This window comes from Pagrus major, chromosome 24 (assembly GCF_040436345.1).
Source record: "Pagrus major chromosome 24, Pma_NU_1.0".
Lineage (NCBI taxonomy): Eukaryota > Metazoa > Chordata > Actinopteri > Spariformes > Sparidae > Pagrus > Pagrus major.
The window spans coordinates 12,923,188-12,946,353 of NC_133238.1; the positions used below are offsets into that span (position 1 = coordinate 12,923,188).

A 23,166-nucleotide genomic window follows, 5' to 3' on the forward strand; every position below is an offset into this window, starting at 1 on the left:
GGTAGTGTTTTTGTTTTTTTGATAAGGAGTTGAACACTTTAGATGCGAAGGCCCAAAAAGGAAAGATTTCATGCATAATAAGAAAATAACACAATTTCATTCATGAAAAAAAGTAGAATTAAAATTATTTTTTATTCACATCTTTAGATTTTAGATTAAAGGAAAGTGAGAAAGTTACTTTTTCATTAATAAATGTTTTTATATTTCTGCATGTATGTTGGCAGCAAACGGTGGATCTTTTACCTCTGACTTGAAATCAAGATCTGAACAAACTTTCAGACTTTCAAAGCTGCTAATCCTCCTGCAAGTTTAGTTTTTCCTCCTCTCTACGTAACCAAACTTGCGTGACTCCTTTCTTTTTTTTCAAGGCAGCTCTCTTGGCCTCTTTCTTTCCTTCAAGTGTTTACATTTAGATAGTCTTATCAAAGTTGTAAAGTCTTTCCAAAAAGCTGCTACAATCAATTTTTATATTAGCCACAGATTAAATGACTTTGTGTAATGTGAAGGAGATCCCTTGTAGTGACAAACCTCTCAGTTCTACCGAGTATTTTAGCTTCTTTTAGCTACTTGTTTTTGTTTTAAAGCCGTAAATATTCTTCTTTGGTTCTGTCGAGGAGCGGAAGAGCCAGCTGGAGTTGGTGGAGACCAAAAACGGAGCTAAAATGAGAGGAAATATTGGAATTAAAATCATCAGGATACAAACATGACATGCTAATGTTGCTCTGTGTTTGCTAATACAGTTATCAGGTGATGTATCAGTTCATTTACCTGTTCATGTTGGAACACGGTCGACATGGAGCTGTGGAGATGTTTTGGGATTTGGCAAGATAACTACATCAGGGAGTGCACCTCTTAAGCTGATGGGGTAGCCGTGTTACTGCAGCGGCTCACCTATCACCTCGAAGCTTATGATCTCACACACCTTAAATCAAAAACCCTGCTCAGATGACCAAACACACACACACACACAAGTAGTCTTAGTGGCGGCGGGGCGGAGATGAGTCAGCTCTGTGATCCGGTCTACACACTCCATCAATCCACTCAGTGTCTCCTCTCAGTGTGTGTGTGCAGTGAAAGTATTTGTGTGAGGGAGTACATGTGTGTGCGACTTTACCTGTGTGTGTGTGTGTGTGTGTGTGTGGATAACATGGCGCCGGCTCCTGCTCCTGGATTCAGGCTGTACAGGGCTGCAGTCTGCTGAGGCGGAAATACAGCATGACATTCTTGAAAAGGGGGGTTGTGAAATCTATTAAAACTAGGAGACTAGTGTTGAAACTCGCAGTGCTCGTTCACCTCGCAGATTTAAAGTGGGGAGGTATTCAGATGTTCTGCATTGTAATATGAGCGATTGTCAGCTTCTATCACGGGTCTCTGACAAACCAGACACTGCCTGCCCTCCATCCATCATGCAAGAGCTGTGATTTAATCAAATTTTAAAGACTTCTGTGATGTAATTGCATCAGGAATCTTTATCTGACACTAATGTGGAACAGAAATGTTGTCCAGTGCAGTGATTTTAGGCTAAAAAACTATCTGCTTTTGTAACTTATATCTCAGAATACAGTGTTGTAAAGGGACGGAAATCTGGCGACGCCGCTCCAAGTTTAGTTTTTCCACAAACTTCTCCAAAAACTGTTTTTATCTCCTGTGAAAAATGTGCATGAATATAACCGCTGTATCATTACAGTGATTTATTTTAATTTTCTTCCAGTAAAAATTCTGAGAATTCAAAGTTAAGGTTGATTTGGTTCAACTTGAGGTCACTCTGGGGGATGAGTGTGGCGCTTGGCACCGGCTGACACTTAAAGAAGTTCAGTGTTAAGCGGCTGGTGTGAGCGGCGCAGAGTTTTAATGTGCGTGCCGAATGTGGAATGCTCGGCTGTAAGACGGAGGCTGGCCGAGGTCAGAGGTCAGCTCAGTGAGTACATGTGAGATGGAGAGAGGCGGACAGGGGTGTGGTTAGGGGTCGGTGGTGAGATTTGGTTAAAGGTCGTGTATTAATAGCTCAACCTTTAACTGTGACCTCAAATGTCCGACTGATTGTTAATTAGATTGGAGTGGGCAGTTATAGAGGCAGAGAGTCAAATTACACCAAGTAATCAGTATTTTAATTCATATTTTTTTATTTTATGCCACGTTTCAATTAAGTTTTTTCATATAAAACATATGATGAGCGATTAAAATATGATGCATGGTTACAAACATTTCTGGGCGCTACAGCAAAACAGCGTTGCAGCATTTTCCTAAACAACTGAGGTAGATGGGGACTTGTTTTAAAACATAAATAAATAAATGGCTCCATACAGCTCGTCTAGAGTAATCCAAGTCTCTGGAAGCCCTGAGAAATTAATTTGAAAAGATGTAATTTACACCCTTTTCGGAGCAGAAATCTGCACTGTAGCTACGAAGCTAATAGCATTAGCACGAGCTTGACTGCACGTAGCGGGTGTAAATACCGTCTTTGAAATCAGTTTGGGATCTCGGGGCTTCGGGAGACTTGGATTATGCTACACAAGCTGTATGGAGCCAGTTTTTTAAAATGTTTTAAAACAAGTCCCCATCTGCTCCAGTTGTTTTAGAGAATGCTGCAGCGCTGTTTGTTTTTCCTGTTAAGGTCAAGAAATGTTTTGTGGACGTACAAAACTTCACCCGCCTTCCCATCAGCATGGGGGTGAGTAGATGTTGACTGAATTTTCATTGTTGGGTGAACTGTTCCTTTAAAGTGAAAACTCTGTTACTTTATATACATTTTCCAGCAAGAGTTTCACCTAATTTGCATTAATTCACACAGCAATCCCTTGAGTTTAAATTTGTTGGACAGCTGGATGGAAATGTAGTTGCAGAGGCAGCAGGGTAGACGGACTCCAGCTGCAGATTGAAGCCGTGTGGTAATGCAGCGGATTAGAGAAGGCATTCTGTCAACAGTAAATCCCCCCCATTCTCTGTTTTAATCCTGCTGCTGGATCAAGGACACTTACCTCCCGACAGCTTCACGTGCCTCTGTATGTGTGTGTGTGTGTGTGTGCATTTTTGATTAGTTTGATTCAGACAACAGGCAGCAGCAGGTTTAGTTTGTGGGACTCTCAGGATGGAGTTTTGGGAGTGTTTTAGTACAAAGCATGCAGACATTCAGCATGTGTGTGTGTGTGTTATTTGGGTACAAGTGGCTTTAAACTCAGCCAGCAGCTCTATGCTTAGCACCGGCCTCTGCCCAGAGCTATTTATAAAACTGTCCAGATGTGTGGGCGTGAGTGTGTGTGTGTGTGTTTGTGTGTGAGAGAGAGAGCGCCTGGTTTATCAAGAGCTTTATTGTTGTATGTCTCACATCATTGTGGATAATATCAGAATGAATTTTGAGCATGTTTCACAGTAAAAACAATCAAACTGCAGTCTCATTTTGACAGGAAGGCATGTTGAAAACGTACGTCAAACAACACCAAAACTCTTCCGTTAAACTTACACTGACAGGAACTTTTTCTGAACTTTTCCGCCTCTTTACTGTCAACACTCATGTTTAAATTCTGTGTAATTGGATTTCTGTAAATAGGTTATTAGTCAAGTGTAATTTCCTGTAGTGTTGAGGTTTTTTTATAGTGTGTTCCAGTTCCTGTGATGAAGAGTTTCCATAGTGTCAGTCTGGAACTTTTGCGATAGAAATCTTCAGACCGGATTTGCTCTCATTATCGTCGTCATGAACAAAATGCTGATGTCACTAGTTATTTTTACCACGTGGGAAAAAAGTAATCGGGAATTCCGGATATCTAATACACAGGGTTCATCTCCCCTCCATGCTCTCTCTCTTTCTCTGCAGCTTCCTGTTTACCTCTCTCTCCCTCTCTGCAAACATGTTGCACAGCTAATTTAGCAGCGTTACAGAAGGGCTACGGTATTCAGTCGCATAATGGCAAGAAGGATGGAGAGAATGAGAGGAAGGAGGGGAGTGGCGGCTCGACGTTAGGTCTGATATGACTCGCGCGGAAGCTGAGATGCGGTTTGGCGTAATCACCTTTCACCATGGCAACCAATGTGCATGCATGTGGGAGACAAAATTGAGTACCTGAAAGAAAGGAGGTAAAGAAAATGAACAGGAGAGTTGTGAGTGTGTTCCGTTTTAAAGGTCGACAGGATACGGTTTTATTTCTATCCATTCAGGATGTGAGTTGAACTTGTTAACCTCTGAAGTAGCTGCTGGTAAAGATCTTTTTTAAAGTCATTGTGTGGCTGACATAAAGGCCAATCTTTGTGTTGTAGTCACTGTGGGTGGTGTCAAGGTGATGTCAAAATATATGAGAAATTAATGAATGTTCATATAATAAAGCATCCAGAATATATCAGTGGTGCAGTTACAGAAAACATGTTGTTGTGGGTCACTTCTAGAAGTAGATTTGATAGATATTTACCATCTCACATTGGCAGAATAAAGTATTTTTTGTAAATTTAAACAATAGTTCAATGTTTAAGAAGTACTCTTATTTATGCTCTTTTAAAGATTTAGATGAGAAGATTAATACCACTTTCATGTCTTATCTTATCATGTTATCTATGGTGAGACATGGAAATTGATTAGAATGGCTTAGCATCAAAAGTAAACACAGGGTAGATGTGTCTCTTCAAAACATTAGACCAGACCATTAAAAACCCAGAAACCGCCCTCACACTAGTAACGTTAGCATAGAAAAGTATCGTCAGCATAGAAAAGTACCGTCAGCATAAATAAATAATGTTAGCATAAAGTAAGTAACATTAGCATTAAAATAGTAACATTAGCATGAAAAAGTGACATTAGCATAAAGAAGGTAAAGTGAGCATAAAAACTGAACATTAGCATCTCGTCATAAACTCTCAGATTTCTGGTTTGTTTTCTACGTGGAGTAGTTCCTGTTCCTGTTATCGTCATCAATATAAAGTGATAGCTGCCTTAATGCCACCGAATATGACCACCAGATACTGACCATCATCCCTCTTCTTGTCCTTTCTTTCCCCTATCACCTTTCTTACTTCCTCTTTCTCTCTCTCTCTCTCTCTCTCTCTCTCTCTCTCTCTCTCTCTCTTTTTCCTGTAGGTCTCCAACCTCCCTCCACCCCTCACCTCCCTGTGGACCATAGGAACGCCCCGTCATCACCCCCCTGCGGAAGGATTCCCGGATCATCCCTAATTCCTCGTATCTCTCTGCCCATCTCCCACCTCCATCACTTTTTCCTCTGTCATCATGGGTACCTGGAGGATATACAGAGTACTTTAGTGCCCTGAAGCAAGGCATTTCTCTGACACATTTGTCAGAATGGACGGGTGTCCTCGGGTGTTGAGAGGGAAAAAATCGACAGCATCGACATTCACAGTGGAAACTTGGTATACATGACTGATCCAAGACTATGGTTCAGACCGCCTCCTAATACTCTGAATGACGACTAGTGGATTCTGGGAGCTCTGAAGTGCCTTGCCCAAAGGAACGCCAGCAGGGCTTTGTTCCTTCACATCATTAACTTCTTCAGTTGGCCCTAGTGGTGCTGCTTTAAACCTAGAGGGCCTGCGTGTCTACTTCCTGTCTTCCCCCTCCGTCACTTCCTTCCCCTTCCCTCTTTGTTTTCTCTCTTTGGTCTGCCCACTCGGCCTCCACCATTCGCCCCTCCCTCGCAACGGCCGTCCTCCCCCCTCGCCCCCGCCCCCAGTCATCCTCCCCCTCTCCCTCCACCTCCTCCGCCCCCTCCTCCCCCCACCACCACCATCACCACCACCACCACCATCCTCACCACCACCAGCACCACCATCACCACCCCCAGCTCTCCTCCTCTCCCCCTCGCTTCCAGCCTCCTCCCTTCTCCGCCTCCACCTCTGCGGTAACGATGGCGTCTGCTGCCACCGCCTCGTCCTCTCCCTCGTCCCCCTCATCGTCGGGCAACAGCAGCGCCCGAGACCACCTGCTGGCGGTGCGTCGGCGCACCCCGCACGGCCGGCCGTACACGATTGGACCCGACAACCTCCGCAGTCTGTCGGTGCAGGGCACAGTTGGAACCTCCACGTCTGGGTCCTCCTCCGCTATGCAGTCAGGGAACCAATCGGAATCGACGGGGGTGGGGCTTCAGCGAGCTAATAGCGACACAGACCTAGTGACATCAGACAGCCGCTCATCGCTCACGGCGTCTACGTACCAGCTGACTCTCGGCCACAGCCACCTGGTCATCTCGTGGGACATCAAGGAGGAAGTGGACGCCACCGACTGGATCGGGCTGTACCACATCGGTGAGCAAACTCAACCTCGCCTCCCCCCACTGAAGTATGGACCAGTCCACTTCAGGAGGGGGGCTTTAACATCTGTGTTTTAAATTCAACAGAAGACTTGCATGTGACACAACAAGGGCTATTGATACATTTTATCATCGATTAATCCCTCAGTTCTTATTTTTTTAAAGTCAGGCAAAACGTCAACATCTTCACCAGCTGATATTGACTAGAACAGAAATAAAGGGCCAGAATTGTTCTTGAATTTCAGAGTATTTGATTTAAGTTACTGAATCCAGCAGAGAGCAGGACAGAGGTACTAGTATTAGCCTAAACTCTGATAGCATCCAGGACCAGCTATGAAACTACAAAGACAAGACACAATCCTCTAAACTTTTTGTTTGCAGTGTTTATGTGGCCGTGGTTAGCAGTTCCCTGCTACAGTTGCTAAGCTATGATTGGACAATCGCTGTTCAGGTGGAAGTTTGGCAACCAAACAATTGATTAATGGACAAATGGTTTTGGCTTTAACATTTTGTCTGCAAACCACTGTAGTCTTGCTCTTGTAGAAGCTAGCGTTGCTACATGGTTGCATTAATCACTCTGTTAGCTACTCTGTTAGCTGTGTTAGCTCACCAGGCCAACACTAAACTTTAATTATTATCCAGGTCCACTGGGCCTGATACCTCAAACACAAATCCACATTTTCAGACAAATAATTTACTGTAACGTCACTCGCACAAGACTTTTCTAGGTATTCATTTTCCCCCATCCAGTAAGCTATTCATTGCGCCTCCATTGTGGTCTATTCTTGCTTGCTCATCGTCATCATTTCCTCTTGTCTCCCAATCCCATGCTGTCTCTCCGTCCATCTGTCTCCCTGTCCACACGTCTTCTCCTCCTGCTTGTGGTGTAATAAAAAATGCTGTAGGATAGCGATATGATAGCGAGGTTGCGACTTGTAACTCATCTCCTCAAGGTTAGAGCATTACATCAGCCCCACTGCTGCCACATTAACTGACTAATGGATTGTGTGTGTGTGTGTGTGTGTGTGTGTGTATTAGAAAAAGATGATGAGAGAAAGGGAGGAGGTTATCCTGAAGAAAGTGATGCTGACTCAGCATCAATATCATTTAAGAGCAGTGTGTTCCTTCTTACATTACACTCATACACACACACACACACACACACACACACACACACACACACACACACACACACATAATTTTAAGTTCGTCCTCAAGATATAAAAATCTGTGTTAATATGTGAATTAAACTTTACAAGCAGATGTTTGTACCTACTTTGAGGGACTCAAGGAGGAAGTAGAATCCACTTTCTAAAAAAGCTTCTGTTGATTTGTAAAATGAATAAATAAATAAATAACGCAACATTTTCTCTTTAATCTACATTAAATAGGCATGAAAAAAATGTAATATTGTGTATCCCAGTTTAAACGTTTAATATCTTAAAGGAGCCCCCAACGTTGGACTATAGCAGGTGTGCCCAGAGTTTCTACCATGGAGGCTGCTAACGGTAGCTACCATTAGCTAGTTAGCTCAGATAGCAATGGAGCTAGTGGTCCACACTGTGAGCACCAAGGAAGTGTGGCTGCCCTCCCCCTTTTCCGACTCCGAATAACTTTCATACAGTCCCGCAGTCTTCTCGCAGCAGGAAACATTACAAATTGTGTGGAGAGGACATAAGATGTAGGTATTTTGTGTCCGTACAAACCAAAAAAGGTTGAAAATGTATATATTCAATTGTTATTTATTCCTCTGCCTTTATAGCATTGATCCAAGTCTATTTTTCCACTGGCTGCTATTGTTACTACTCGTTCATTCAGGGTTTAATGTGAGATAAAAGCCTCTCTCTGTTAACAGTCTGCCGGGCTCGCTGATGCCCTGCAGCTCTCAGGCTCAGGTGTGAAAGAGCAGCTTTCAGCAGCCAGTGATACACACTCCATTTTACAAAAGCTAAGGTCATCTCAAACCACAGGTGACCCATTTTGTGTGTGTGAATGAGAGTGAGTGCCTGTAGACAATCCTTTATCCAGACAGAGATAGAGAAAGTAGGGAAAGGTGATCCCTCCAGCCTCTCTGCAGCTCTCTGGCAGTATTGACCTGAAGGCAGGGGGATTTCTGGGGTGGTTCTCCCCAGGGGCGAGCACTGTTTCCAGCCTGGCTGTCGGCCATGCTCCCCTGGAGCCGGCTGAGCTCCATAATCTCTCGCTGCTGTCTGACCTGTGTGTGTGTGTGTGTGTGACTGTAGTTTATAAGGATGATTGCAGGGTTATCAGGTCAGACAGGTGTGTGTGTGTGAGGAATACTTATTTGCTGTCACTAACAAAGGCTCAGGGGTTATTGATGGTGACCTGGTGTGACAAGAGGGCAAGGGTTGTACTGTATATATATAGATATATATATATGTGTGTGTGTGTGACGGACAGCAGCATTGATTCATCAGGACACGGGCCATTTGTCACAGGACGAACACATAAATGTTTGATGGCTCAACAGGCGCAGACGCGGGTGTGGTTTATGACCTGAGGGCAGAGTTTCCCTCAGGAAGCAGTTACCTCCATCCTGACGGTTCGTCAACGCAACATGCTCTCTCTCTCCTCTCATGTCTCATCTGCCCAGAAATATACAAACAATGCCAAAATGCCGATTAAAGGTTTTCCAAAGCCAAAGATGACGTCCTCAAATGTCTTGTTTTGTCTTGCACAACCCAAAGATATTCAGTCTACTGTCATGATAAAGAAACAAGAAAATATTCACACTTAAGAAGCTAAAATTAGAGAATTTGAGAATGTTTTCTTAAATAATGACTCAAAACGATTATCAAAATAGTTGGCGATTGATTTAATACTTGACTGCTAATCGATCAACTGACTAATTATTACATCCCCAGCCCAAAGACTTGATTAGCTAACACTATCTAAATTGGTTACAAACTGTAGTTTGCTCCAGGCTGTGCGTCGGGCTGCAGCACAGGTTTGAAGGCTATTGACCAGATGACTGAGACAGATGGACTCAGTGATTGGCAGCTTGACAATGACTGATGGACTTAATTACCTTTCAGGTAGGTTTTTGTATAGCAGGGAGGCATTAAAGCTTACTTACTTAGCTCAAATGTGGGATTTTCTTCTTTGTGTTTGCAGCTTTGTGTTGTTGTTTTCATTTTAAATGTGCAGACATAACTGAGACAGAATGAACACAATGAGTTGGTGTACAGGTAAACACACTGATCATTATTTTGCTGCTTTTGTCTCCATTGTTTCCTCGCACTCTTGACTTTAGTGAACCAGCAATATCATTAAAAACTTCAAGCTGCTGGTACTCTACATTAATCATCATCTTGCTGAGGTGGCCGTGCATGCTGCTGCCTCATTAAGTGAGTCGATAGCTCACTAGCCGTGGGTGCAGTATGTGACCTTGCTAAATGTTCCTGTTCCCTTGTCTCATTAACCATTAACATCTTACAACTGTTGGCTAAAGGACAGATAAACAAATGTTCAGCTCATGAAAGTAAATGTGTGTGTGTGTGTGTGTTTTACAGATGAGACGTGTGTGGCCAACGTGTGGGACTCCAAGAATCGCGGCGTGAACGGCACCCAGAAGGGACAGATTGTGTGGAGGCTGGAGCCGGGACCCTACTTCATGGAGCGTGAGTGTACTTCATGGTCCCTATGTTTGTCATAAAGTCTGAGGAAGCAACCCTGATGATTGTTTGTGTTCTCTCCACAGCGGAGACTAAGGTCTGCTTTAAATACTATCATGGCGTAACTGGAGCACTGAGAGCAACGACACCTTGTATCACCGTCAAGAACCCTGGAGTACCGGTACGTTTGTCTGCACCGTCTACAGTTCCTACAGTCATGCAGATATCTCTTATTTTCTCTCTATGGAACCGTCAAATCCTTAATCCTGATTGGCTCTCATCGTTGGCTATACATCAGCATGCTAGCATTGTTGTTGTGTCAGTGTCATGTACAGAATCACCGAGCAGCTAGCATGACTGTGGGCTATGGAGGACTGCCAAAATCAAAAATAAATACAGTATTAAGTAAATTACTGGCAGGTAAATCATTAGTAACTCTTAGTTATCTCTTAGTCCTACAGTGTTGTTATTCTTTGGTTAACTTTTTGTTGGATTCCTCAGAAGGACTCTAAAACAGTCAATAAATATGAGTCCAGGTTATCAGCTGCAGATCCTCCTCTAACTCTGACTAACACACTGGCAAAATAAAGCCATTCATCAGGGTCCAGATCAGCACAGGTGGTTTTGAGTAGAAAATCTTATGGAAGCTCAAAACAAATTTTGAGATGGCAGGGATGCAGTCAGAGTCAGTGGAGAGAAGTGAATGGAGAGAGGCTGATGGCACTGAGCTGTCAGCAGCACAAACTGAAGCGAAGAGACGTTTGTTCCAGTTGAGTCAGCTTGAATCAGAACTCGTAAAAGCATTAATCCTCTCCCTCTCTTTGATTCCTCCTTTAATCAAACTCTCAGCTTTATTTTTGTGAAGTCAGTTCACACTACAAAGTCTCATACTGTTCTCCTGTTGGTTGTTTTCTCATCAGGTGGGCAGTGAAGGCCAAGTGGAGGACCAATCAGGGACTGAGCACTGTCGGAAACTAGTCAGCTTCACCCTATCAGGTGAGAGGAATCATTCGAGGGATTGTGGTGTGATTGTAGTCCAGTAGAAAAAAAACGCAAATACGCTGACGACTGTGTGTTCTCCACTCCAGACATCCGGGCTGCAGGCCTGAAGAAGGGCATGTTCTTCAACCCCGACCCCTACCTGAAGATGTCCATTCAGCCCGGGAAGAGGAGCGGCCTCCCCAAGTTCACCCACCATGGCCAGGAGAGACGCTCCTCCATCATAGCCAACACCACGAACCCAGTGTGGCATGGGGAGGTCAGCACACACTATAGCATCGAAAAGAAGTGTTTACTACTACATACATAATTGTGACAATAAAACTATACTCTCAACTGTCGATTTTCCTGTAGAAATACACCTTTGTGGCTCTGCTGACTGACGTGTTAGAGATCGAGGTGAAGGATAAGTTTGCCAAGAGCCGACCAATCATCAAGCGGTTTCTGGGTCAGCTGATCATCCCAGTGCAGAGACTCCTGGAGGGGCCGACAGCTGAGTGAGTTCACGCACAGATCCGTAAATTCACATTGGATGCACAGGAAGAGGTTTTTGAATAGGTTGACCATGAAAACTGAATCTGTAATGAGGTTTTGTTGATGAATGTGCGTAGTTTATTTTTAACGAGCACTCGGACAGAAACGGAACATCTGAGAACACCTGACCTTCAGCATTTAACCTCAGTGACTCAACGTTGTTCAGTCAATACAAAGTCAATATGTACCAATCAGCTCATTGTTAAGGCATTGATTTGATATTGATCTACAACTGGGGAGATCATGTCCTCCTGTGAACAATGATGTATACTGTTTATCTGCTTGTGTTTTGCAGAGATCAGCCGGTCAGCTACAGCCTGTGTCGTCGTCTTCCTACGGATCACGTGAGTGGGCAGCTGCTGTTCAGAGTGGATATCACCTCCACAGGTCAAGAAGGTGTGTGTGTCTTCATTATAAATACTTAAAGTGATGCATATTCTTTTATTTCCACTAAACTATTTGCTGTGTCTATTCTCTTCTTCTGTTCCTCCGCCTTCCTGTCAGAAGCTTCCCCAGACACTGTGGGAACTATCTTGGGTGGCGCGGTTAACGGCGACCCTGGCAGTCCCTCCGATGACGAGGACCTCCCTCACGCATCCTCCTCACGTGTTGTTTGTGGACCCTCCCCCACGGGCTCCGACGAGGGCTCCCTGATAGTCAACGGTGCTGGTTACTATGGTGACGACAGCGTTTGGCGGGAACCAGGGCAGTTGAGCGAGGAGGATTTGCTTCCTATGGCTGTGGGTGGCCACACCCACCGGCAGGTGTCGCTCAACGACTACCTGGATGCCATCGAGGCTCCCAGGAGCCCAGGAGACAGGCCTTTAGTGGGGCCTTCTCCAAAGCTCCGCTCTAGCTTTCCAACGGACACTCGGCTCAATGCGATGCTGCACATAGACTCAGATGAGGATGAGGAGCACAGGGAGCAAACACAGGAGGCGGGGACACCACAGAGTACGGACTCATCGAGGAGACCGGCTACATCTGAGTCTCTGGGTAATGGAGGTTCAAACACAGAGCCAAAGGGCCCAAATGGAGCTGGGACTGGGAATGGACCAGAGGCAGGCTCCCCTGCTGGTGCTCAGCCTGCAAGTGAGCCTGCAGGAGCTGAAGGTGGAGCTGCAGAAGGTGCAGCCGGAGACCAAACACAGGTACCAAACAACGGGAATGGAGAGGTCACTGGAGCATCAGCAGAGGCTGCAAATGTTGCTGGGGAAACCTCCACAGCTCCCAGCTCCGCTCAGGCATCAGGAGCTGAGGGAGCTGCAGCACCTGCACCGGGAGAGTCTGTGGAGGAGTGTACCTGCCAGGAGCTGAGCAGCATGGGTGCGAACCAGGAAGTGACCTGCACATCCTCACTTGGTCCACTTTCACCCATTCAGGTGAGCAGCTGTAGATCAGGTCACGAAACATCAAGAAGGGAAGAGCTCTTTTTTCTAAAATGTCTTCTTCTCTCTTCAGGAGGTGGATACAAGAAAAGAAGTGGCTCCGAAGGCGGAGGAGGAAGGGGGGGAGTCATCGAGCAGCGAGGCAAACGGGCCAGTAGCAGCAGCTACTCGTCCAAAAGAGAGAGCAGGAGGAAGTTCTGAAGCTGGTAAATTTTTAAAACGATTTGCTGCCGTTTTTTGGGGGGGAAATCAGCCACATTTTTTCCATAATAACTATAGGACTAACCCAGAAGTTTTGTGCAACTAAAATGGAAGAAAAGTGCCACATTTTCTTCGTCTTCACTTAAAATCTTGTTTAAAATTTACAGGAGCGACAGCAAGCGGCGGGCAGGAGGAGGAGGAGGAGGAGGAGGGAGGCGAGGTGTGGATGAGGAGGCAGTCCATGCAGGCCTCTGGAGGCCAGGAGGTGTGCGGGGCCAGAGAGAGTCCCAACGGAGCGGCAGGGGGGGAGAGAGAGATGGGTAAGACTTTTTTTTTTTACCTCCATTATTCCAGTGAAATAATAATTTGTATATTAGTTTTATTTCCACATTTATTCCCACACACTTCCTGTGCAGCTTCACTCCTCTATCAGGTGCGACTGAGCAGCTCCACCAGAGCAGCAGGAGGTTAATTGCTTCAGTCAGGGTCTCTTTAATGGTTGTTATTAAGAGAATCAAGTGTATTAATCATTCAGTTTCCACGTCCCTTGCCACCACCTCTCTTTAACTCAGTGAATATGCTCCTGTTGGATGTGAACACAGCCTTTCGTTTACACGCTAACTAGGTTATTGGCTGAGCTTTTCTACGTTGCTTTTTCTTTCTATTTTCTTTCAGTTTTGAGCGTCAAAGTCAGAATATTGAATTTATGCACGCTGCAAAAAATCCGATCTGAGAGAAAGATCCTCATGCAAAATCTGCACCGGAGTCTCTCTCCACGTCAAGAGGATTGAGCGATCAGGGAGCATTAATAAAAGACTGGAGATTTATCCAGATCAGAACAAGTTTCCTGCAGCTGCCAGAAAGCTGTTGGCTTACAGCGAGTAACAGTTGTGCTTATCTAACCTTGTGACAGTATTAGATAATAGGCGGTAACACTGCTGTGATTGAGGGGGATGAACCAGCTGTAGGACATTAAAAGACATTTCTGCCTTTTCTTGTATTTTGAGTGACGCAATAATGTTTTGATGTGTGTGTGTGTGCAGGTGCCACAGCTCAGGTCAATGGCCACCAGTCTGTTCGCTCCCTGCCATCAGTCCGCCACGACATCAGCCGTTACCAGAGAGTGGACGAGCCACTACCACCCAGTAAGTGAACTACAGTAAATTATGATAACATACATATATTGTATTGTATATATTGATTTTTTTTAATTCTCATTCCTATAATCTTAAAGGGTAACGAACTAAAACCCGGTGCCTACATTACCCACAATGCAACTTAGCCAGTGTCATACATACAAACGTTCTGCATTTTCCTCTTCAGCTTTTGTGTGTTCTAACTTCCTGTAATGTGTGTGTTTGTGTGTGTGAACCAGACTGGGAGGCTCGCATCGACAGCCACGGTCGGATCTTTTACGTGGACCACGTGAACAGAACCACGACATGGCAGCGCCCCACCGCTCCCCCCGCCCCGCAGACCCTCCAGAGGTCCAACTCCATACAGCAGATGGAGCAGCTGAACCGCAGGTATCAGAGTATACGCAGGACGATAACCAATGACAGCCGACCAGAAGAGCAGCCAGCCAATGAACTGCCGCCGGACGAGACTGACATGCATCCTTCCATCCCAGGTAACCCTTTCACTGCACTGCATTCTGGTCGACGTAGTCTGTTGAGTCCCAGAGGCTTGATTTTTGTGGTCTTTTTCTGACTCATTGTGTCCGGTGTTTCAGAGCTGCGTAGGGACAACAGCGTGGCTCAGTCCAGCTCCAGGTCTCGCCTCACCCTGCTGCTCCAGTCTCCCAGCGCCAAGTTCCTCACCAGCCCCGACTTCTTCACTGTGCTGCATTCCAACCCTGTACGGGCGCTCGCTTTTCTTCTTCTCTCGCTTCTTTCTTTCAACAAAAAACATCTCTGTTTTCCCCCCTTTCCTCATTCTTATACATCACACAGTGGTATTTGTTTTAGGAAACTCTGTTGACCACAAACACTCATTAAGGGACTGTATGAAAATTATTAGGGGTCAGGAAATAGGGAGGGTTGTGTGTCTTTTTGGGGATTTCTATGCCTTTTTCTGCTCTATGATGTAAAAACAACAGCAAAACAAGATAAAATCAACACTGCTCACATATCTGGAGTTTAACTATGAAGCTAAGCAACTGGAAGTAAGATTCAACCCCCCTCCCCACACCAATAATTTTCCTACTGTCCCTTACTCATATAAACCAAAGCAGCAGTAATTACAGTTCAGCGGGACAACTCTTAACAAAACCTCTCTCTTTTCTCTGGTGGATGTGTTTCCTCTCTTCTTTCTATCTTTCCCCCTCCTCTCTACTTTCCTTCCTCGCTCCTCTCTCTCAGAGTGCCTACCGTATGTTCACCACCAACACGTGTCTGAAGCATATGATCAGTAAGGTTCGTCGGGATGCTCACCACTACGAGCGCTACCAGCACAACAGGGACCTGGTGGCCTTCCTCAACATGTTCTCCAACAAACAGCTGGAGCTGCCCAGAGGCTGGGAGATGAAGCACGACCACACCGGCAAGGTGGGGACGAAACCCCTGTGTCCGTCAGAGTGTCTCAAAGTCTCACACAACGTTATTGACATTTTCTTTTTTTTTTTCGTGCGTACAAATGCAGCCTTTCTTCGTGGACCATAACTGCCGTGCCACCACCTTCATCGACCCCCGGCTGCCTCTCCAGAGCACTCGGCCCCCTAGCCTCCTGGCCCACCGCCAACACCTGACCCGCCAACGCAGCCACAGTGCCGGGGAGGTCAGCCCACGACGACTGGTAAGACACCGAAGACACAGACTTAGGGTATCCAGCTAACAGTCCTATCCTGGACAGCTCGCGGCAGATCGAGGCCGTTATGACTTTACCAGGATACATTTATTGCTCTGGTGGTTTGTAACATTACACTTTGTGGTAACTGGACATCTCCTTTAACGGCTCCTCTAACTAACCACAGCTACTATACGCAGTCACATGTTGGTTAAATGGATGGACGCCCTGCTCTTCCTGTCTCTTTGTAGGTGGGTGAAGACCCTCGTCACGCAGGCCCACCCGTCCTGCCGCGGCCTTCCAGCACCTTCACCTCTGCCAACAGGAGGGATTGCCAAGACGTGGTGCCAGTGGGTCAGTACATGCACAAACACACACTCATAACCATTCATAAGGGATCGGATTCGAATGCGAACGTGTCTGCTCTTCTTCTAGCTTACAACGACAAGATCGTGGCGTTCCTCCGACAACCGAACATCTTTGAGATTCTGCAGGAGCGGCAGCCCGACTTCAACCGGAACCATTCACTCAGGTACAGTCTACACCCACGGCACCTGACACTGCGTTTAGCATTTATATCATCACTACAGTCGCCAGCATCTCTCTCAATGTAATGTTGCTATGACAACAGGGAGAAGGTGCAGCTGATCCGCACAGATGGAGGGTCAGGACTGGCGAGGCTGTCGGGTGACGCTGACCTTGTCATGCTGCTAAGGTGAGACCTTCTTCCCTTCCCTCATTTCCATCCTTTTGCTCATTTACTTCCCTTCCCTGTCTTATTGTATTAGTCGTGTATCACCTTCCCTCTTTACTTCCGTGTTTCCTCCTTAATGTATGTCCTTCCTTTCTCTCTTGTTTCAGCTTAACTCGCTCGATTGAATTAAATCAGTTTATTCAATTTCCTCCCCCCTCTCTCTCTCTCTCCTCTGCAGTCTGTTTGAAGATGAAGTAATGTCCTACGTGCCTCCTCACGCCTTACTTCACCCCAGCTACTGTCAGTCACCTCGGGGGTCACCGGTCTCCTCCCCACAGAACTCGCCTGGTAGGAGACTTGAGAGACGAGTCACACATTTTCACTGAATTGTGTTGAAAATCGACATTAAGGCTCTTTTTGTCAGCCGAAATCACAACCGCTACCAGCAGGTTTATTATCTGTAGTTAGCTCGCTAATAAAGCTAACGTTAGCTGCACGTTTCCATCCAACGCGACTTGTAAAAGTCTTCATGGCTACATACATGACAGTGACAACGCTAACAGGTCCTAGGCCAAAGTTATCTGTTTTCTCACCAGTTAATGGTCCATGAAAAAGGAAATGGAAAAGGAACAGCATGTAGAGCTAGTTAGTTGGTATTAGCAGGTATGATAAAGAAAAATGTAATATAAGCCTTACTGTGTCATTCCACCATTTTTATCAGCTGTAGCTAGCTTGCTATTTAAGCCAACCTTAGCTACATGAGTTGGTTGAAAAAACACTCTCCAGCTGACATTTTAATGTTTCTAGCTGACTTGAAACTTTGATCATATATAACATGCTAAATGACTGAGGCTAAAGCTAACAGAAGCTAAAGCTTAAAAAAATGAGCTCTCTTACCAGTTGATGAAGAAGAAAAAGAAGAAATGGGAAGGAAACAGCATGTAGAGCTAGTTAGCCCTGGTATTAGCATAAGCATGAAAAAGAAAAATGTAAGAATAACATCATTACTTAGTTCCAACATGACCCTGTTTGGCTAATTAGCTTAAATACTTGTTTGTATTTCCAAACTGTATGCTTCCACTTTTAATGCAACAAGAAAAATGGCTCGAGTGTTTGGCAGTCACAGTCGAGGATAATGTTGGCTGGAGCTTCTGGAATGTAAACTTCTCCAAATCCAATAAAGAGCAGGACAGAGACGCTTTTGTTAGCCCAAAATGATTAGCATCCGGGACCGACTCCCACATGGGGTAGTACTACACAGTGGCTGTGCTAGTCATGAATGGGGCTTTCTTTTAAACTTAACCTGTATCCCCCTCGAAATAATGTAGTTGGTTAATGATGTGCTCCTTTTATCTTGGAGATATTTCTAGGCATATCGCTAAGCTAGTTAGCCGGACATGCTTATGTAAGAGCTGATAAACGCGCTGTTTAATCCATTTATTACAGATCTTCTTGTGTAGTTTTGCATTTTGAAAGGCTCATAATTTTGTCATCTCTACACGTAGATGAATGTTTAGTGGTATTGTGGGTAAGGTAGTTGAATACCAAGGAAGGGAAAGTACAAATAACATGAAGCACTTAATCACAAAGTAAGCCCTGACATGAGTTTTCCTTCTTCTTCTTTCTTTCTCTCTGCCTGTAGGTACTCAGAGAGCTAACGCAAGAGCCCCAGCCCCCTACAAGAGAGACTTTGAGGCCAAACTGCGCAACTTCTACAGGAAACTAGAAACTAAAGGCTACGGCCAAGGACCAGGGAAGCTAAAGTAGGTGGACTGAGACGTCTGAAGAGAGCAGCTGTTCTTCTCTTATCCTTTGTGTCTGTCCACTCACTTGCTTGTGCGTGTGTCTCAGGTTGATCATCCGTCGTGACCACCTGCTCGAAGATGCCTTCAACCAGATCATGTGCTACTCCCGTAAAGACCTGCAGCGCAGCAAGCTCTACGTCAGCTTCGTAGGGGAGGAGGGGTGAGTATGAGGGAGGAGAAGCATGAAACCCAAGAAATGTGTTCGTATAATGTCTATTTATTTTGATATTATACATTTATTTTGTGTGTATGTTGCAGGTTGGACTACAGCGGACCCTCCAGAGAGTTCTTCTTCCTGGTCTCCAGGGAGCTGTTCAACCCGTATTATGGTCTGTTTGAGTACTCGGCCAACGACACCTACACCGTCCAGATCAGCCCCATGTCCGCCTTCGTAGACAATCACCACGAATGGTGAGAGACAATGGTGACGCTCAGGTATGAGCTTCAGTATCCTGATTACTTTTATGTGCGTTAATGTATGTATGTGTGTTTCAGGTTCCGGTTCAGTGGTCGTATTCTGGGTTTGGCTCTGATCCACCAGTACCTGCTGGATGCCTTCTTTACCAGACCCTTTTATAAAGGCCTACTGCGCATGTACGTACAGTAGCCAGCGTGTGTTTGATGCGACCTTGAATACTTCAGATCCTACATAACCTAACACTCACGCTTATTCCCCACCATGTAGTCCCTGTGACCTGAGTGACCTGGAGTATCTGGACGAGGAGTTTCACCAGTCCCTTCAGTGGATGAAGGACAACGACATAGAAGACATGCTGGACCTCACCTTCACCGTCAATGAGGAAGTCTTCGGACAGGTTAGACCCTGAGACAGAGAGAAAAAGATGAAAAAGTCTTTGGTTTTGCTTCTTCTTGAGGAATAAAAGTGATTGAAAATATGATTCTCGTCTGTGTTTGTGTTTCCACAGATAACAGAAAGGGAGCTGAAGCCCGGCGGAGCCAACATCCCCGTCTCGGAGAAGAACAAGAAGGAATACATAGAGCGGATGGTGAAGTGGAGGATAGAGCGAGGAGTGGTGCAGCAGACTGAGAGCCTGGTCAGAGGCTTCTACGAGGTACAGCTCACAGAAACTACTTTCATTTTTGCTCTCTCAAAATGTCCTGGAGGAAATGTGACTATACTGTGTGTTGTCCAGGTGGTGGATGCCCGACTGGTGTCGGTGTTTGATGCCAGGGAGCTGGAGCTGGTGATCGCCGGCACAGCTGAGATTGACTTATCAGACTGGAGGAACAACACAGAGTACAGAGGAGGTATGGACGACCGTCTTGGCTGTAGTTTCCACTTTTCCACTTTAGTTTTCCCTTTTTAGTCTTCAGTTTGGGTCTTGGACTTCAAAATTCACGTCTTATAAGGATCGAACCCACATGCTCAGAACCTCTAATCGAGCGTCTAACCTGCTGAGCTATTTGATTGAGGCACTCCATTGCTATTTCTTGCGGACTCCAAAATTCACAGATCAGAGTCATAGACTTTGTCCTCTGCTTGCCATGTGTTTTACTGGTTTCATAGCTTCGTGTGTTGACCCGGTACCTTATGTTTGCTTGTTCTAAAATAAGACCAGACCAATAATACATTATTTCTTTGCTTTGCGCTCTCCATCCTTCGACACATTCAGTTTTTCCAGCTTCCTGTCGCTGCTTTGTTCTTGCTTTCCCTCCGAGTTCTGACTTACCTCGATTCCCCTCAGGGTCGACCTCTTGTCATTTACCATCGTCATGATCCTGTTGCCATAGAAACGTGACATGACGTCTTGTGTTTAGGTTACCACGACAACCACATTGTGATCCGGTGGTTCTGGGCAGCGGTGGAGAGGTTCAACAATGAGCAGAGGCTGCGACTCCTGCAGGTAGGCTTACGTGTGTGCGATACAGTTAATTCAGCTATTGAGATGAAATGTCAAAAAGTATCTTAGTCCTCCTCTTTATCCTTCTCTCTCATCTTCAGTTTGTGACCGGGACGTCCAGTATCCCTTACGAGGGCTTCGCTTCCCTGCGAGGCAGCAACGGGCCCCGCAGGTTCTGTGTGGAGAAGTGGGGGAAGGTCACCTCGCTGCCCAGGTAAACACATCTCATCACGCTAACTCCCTGCTCACGAGACGACAAGAAAAAAAGTCTAATGTCACCTCCTGTGGTCTCTCTGCAGAGCTCACACCTGTTTCAACCGGCTGGACCTGCCGCCGTACCCGTCCTTCTCGATGCTGTATGAGAAGATGCTGACCGCTGTGGAGGAGACGAGCACTTTCGGGCTGGAATGAGACCGACCCGACTCTCAGCTCACCCCGGACAGCTGGTGGTAGCGAGTGAAGCTGGATTATAAGTCCCATACCTGGTTTGTTTTTAATTTATAATGGGCTTTATTTCATAACAGAGGCTGATGAGACCTTTGAACCATGAAGAATCACAGAGGTAAACAGTTATCTTGTGTTGCACCTGCATGTACTTCACACCTACTTAGTAACACACGCTATCACCTGTGTGATTGTGACGAATGGAGAGCCACACTGCCTTTCGGGGAACAGAATCATAACTGCCAGGGTTTGACCAATCGGAGACCGGGATTGTTTTGTTCTTTTTTGTCACTTTCTCTTTGATACGACGAGGTTAAAGTTTAAGAAACACATCAAAGAAGAAGCAACCACTGCCTTCTCTGCAGACTTTATTCCAGTCTGGATGGACCTCACAGGACTCTCAGGCCTTGTCCAGAACTATGAGCTTCAGCGGCGCCCTCGTTGCAGTACAGCGTCTCCTTGTGGCCTGTTGTGGGGACTGCACCCGTGTACACGGTGCACTTGTTTCTCAAAGCCTTTCGAGGAGCGCCTGAGGTAACTTTTGGTAAAGTTTGTGGGATTTTCCACTGAACTTCTACAGATTTTGGAGCCCCCGAAACAGAAGCTTTGGTATTGTTGTTACAGTATTTTCATCTACGAGAAAAAAAGTGGTTTTCTAATGATGTGGCGGTGACATGTTGTGATTTGAATGTAACTAACTTTATGATGTAGATTGTGTGGAGAGTGATTTTGTACCTGATCTGGATCAATTGGCAAAAAAAAAGAAAAAAGGAAAAAAAATATATATATCTGGCCACCACTTCATTGAGTTGATAATGTGTTGATGAGTAAATTAAGTTACATATAGTATGTAACCATATCCATCGACTTTGATTGTACTCGATTGATTTGAGACTCGCTTTGATCCAGTTCTGTTTTTATAAAATTTGTTAAAAGCTGTCTACACAAAAGAGGTGTAGATTGTGTATCCAAATACAGGAAGTAAATTAAATGTCCACACAGCAGGGCCGGATCTAGAAACATGGGGTGACAAACACATGCTACTTCTGCAGGTAAATATTTAAAAGGATATGCACTTTCCCCCCCTTCCTTTTAACTTTCTATCAGCAATCCAGTCAAGCTACTCTGACCTACAGGAGTCAGAACCTGGAAGGCTGTCTTGGTTAAAATCCACATTTTACACTTAATAAGCTACGATCAATTAATAAGCATTGAACAGTGACTGGTGTTTAGACTACCTGATCCAAACGCAGCTAAAATACTTCCATATATTTATTTATTTATTTGCTAATTAAAGGCCATAGTCCCTAGCAGACCTTTATTAATATCCACTCATCAAATATTTTAATGATCTTAACAGGACAATGCCAGTCCTCAAAAAAGGATAATGATTAACGTGTTTGCAATCTCAGCTTACTGCTCATTAAACTACTGTGTATATTACATAGGGAGTAGTGAGTCGACGATTGATTGATTTAAGACTCGATTTGAATCATTCACTAAGAGTCTGCAGCCATGCTAGCGGTCCAGTGTGGCTGTACTTAGCCCCAGTGGTGCTTTAAGCTAAATGCTAATGATGGCATGCTAACATGCTCACAATGAAAAGGTGATATGCTGATGCATTTTAATTAGGTGTAACAATGCCTGCATGTATTGTCCCCGTCAAATAAACTGATACATGAATTAAAGGTTAGCCATCTTAGTTAAGTGTGTTAGCATGCTAGCATTGATAATAATAACCCAAAGTACAGTGGCGGCATGAAAGCCCTTTCACACCAAGCATGGACAAATGTATAAAAGCTGATTTTATGGGTTCATATTAACATAGGCTGTGACACGTTCGTGTGACGCAAAAAAATTGGACCTCGATGTTTGCAGATTTCAAAAATGGAACGCAGCATGGCGGATAATTCACGCTAGACCATCCAATCCATTCAATATGTGTTGAGATATTTCCGTCTGGACCAAAGAGCTTAACAGATAAATATTTCCATCTCTAGAGCCGTTGAACAAGAATGGCGAAGCATGCAATGTAACTGCTTAGCTAACGTTACGCTAATGGTCATGCTTTATGTTATTAATTATGGATTTCTTTCCATATTTCTTGTTTGGTTCAGTACTTTTGACAGCTCAGAAACATAGTGGTGACTGAAAATTTGCAGTATTTCACAGAAACAGTTTAAGGAGCCCCCCCCCCCCCCCCCCCCCATGCCCCCCTTCTAGATCCACCCCTGTCATGCATGGCCAGATCAGAACTGAAATATTTCACCACGCTGCTGGTATAAAATACACAACCAAGTCCTCAGAGTTTAAGCTGCCGAGTCCAATTTATTATGTAGTAATAATAATTATGAAGAGGGCTTGAGACATTCAGTGATATATCAGCTGGCATATTGTTGCTCATTAGAATAATGCATTTTCTTTTCATTCTTATTGGCTCTTTATTCACCTTACACACTATGACTAGAAGCTCCAGACGACGGAGAGTTTTCTCTTTCCTTTTGCTCTTTTTACACTCGTGATGTTGACCACTTGTGTATTTGTACGGCTGAATTTGATTGATTACACACACACG

General features: G+C 45.0%; 1 protein-coding gene across 1 annotated transcript; it reads left to right on the plus strand.

Annotated features, from left to right (window-relative positions):
• The first annotated feature begins 5,781 nt into the window (after positions 1–5,781).
• hecw2b (HECT, C2 and WW domain containing E3 ubiquitin protein ligase 2b) lies at positions 5,782–22,773 on the plus strand. Its single transcript, XM_073462209.1, has 28 exons — positions 5,782–6,240; positions 9,779–9,886; positions 9,967–10,061; positions 10,801–10,876; positions 10,969–11,138; positions 11,234–11,376; positions 11,709–11,809; positions 11,921–12,795; positions 12,875–13,007; positions 14,046–14,147; positions 14,378–14,632; positions 14,735–14,859; positions 15,363–15,548; positions 15,643–15,795; positions 16,038–16,140; positions 16,222–16,318; positions 16,418–16,501; positions 16,719–16,828; positions 18,123–18,243; positions 18,332–18,445; positions 18,544–18,696; positions 18,781–18,879; positions 18,971–19,100; positions 19,212–19,358; positions 19,440–19,554; positions 20,065–20,150; positions 20,249–20,361; positions 20,447–22,773. Exons 1-28 carry the CDS (start codon positions 5,844–5,846, stop codon positions 20,556–20,558), a joined length of 4,503 nt encoding a protein of 1,500 aa, XP_073318310.1. The 5' UTR covers positions 5,782–5,843; the 3' UTR covers positions 20,559–22,773.
• Positions 22,774–23,166: the final 393 nt, after the last annotated feature.

Excerpts from the sequence above, each read along its gene's own strand:
- hecw2b (XM_073462209.1), top strand. The coding sequence starts at position 5,844 with ATGGCGTCTGCTGCCACCGCCTCGTCCTCTCCCTCGTCCCCCTCATCG. Across the intron at positions 16,141-16,221 it reads CCAAGACGTGGTGCCAGTGG|CTTACAACGACAAGATCGTG; the intron begins GTCAGTACATGC and ends CTCTTCTTCTAG. Across the intron at positions 18,880-18,970 it reads TATAAAGGCCTACTGCGCAT|TCCCTGTGACCTGAGTGACC; the intron begins GTACGTACAGTA and ends CCCACCATGTAG.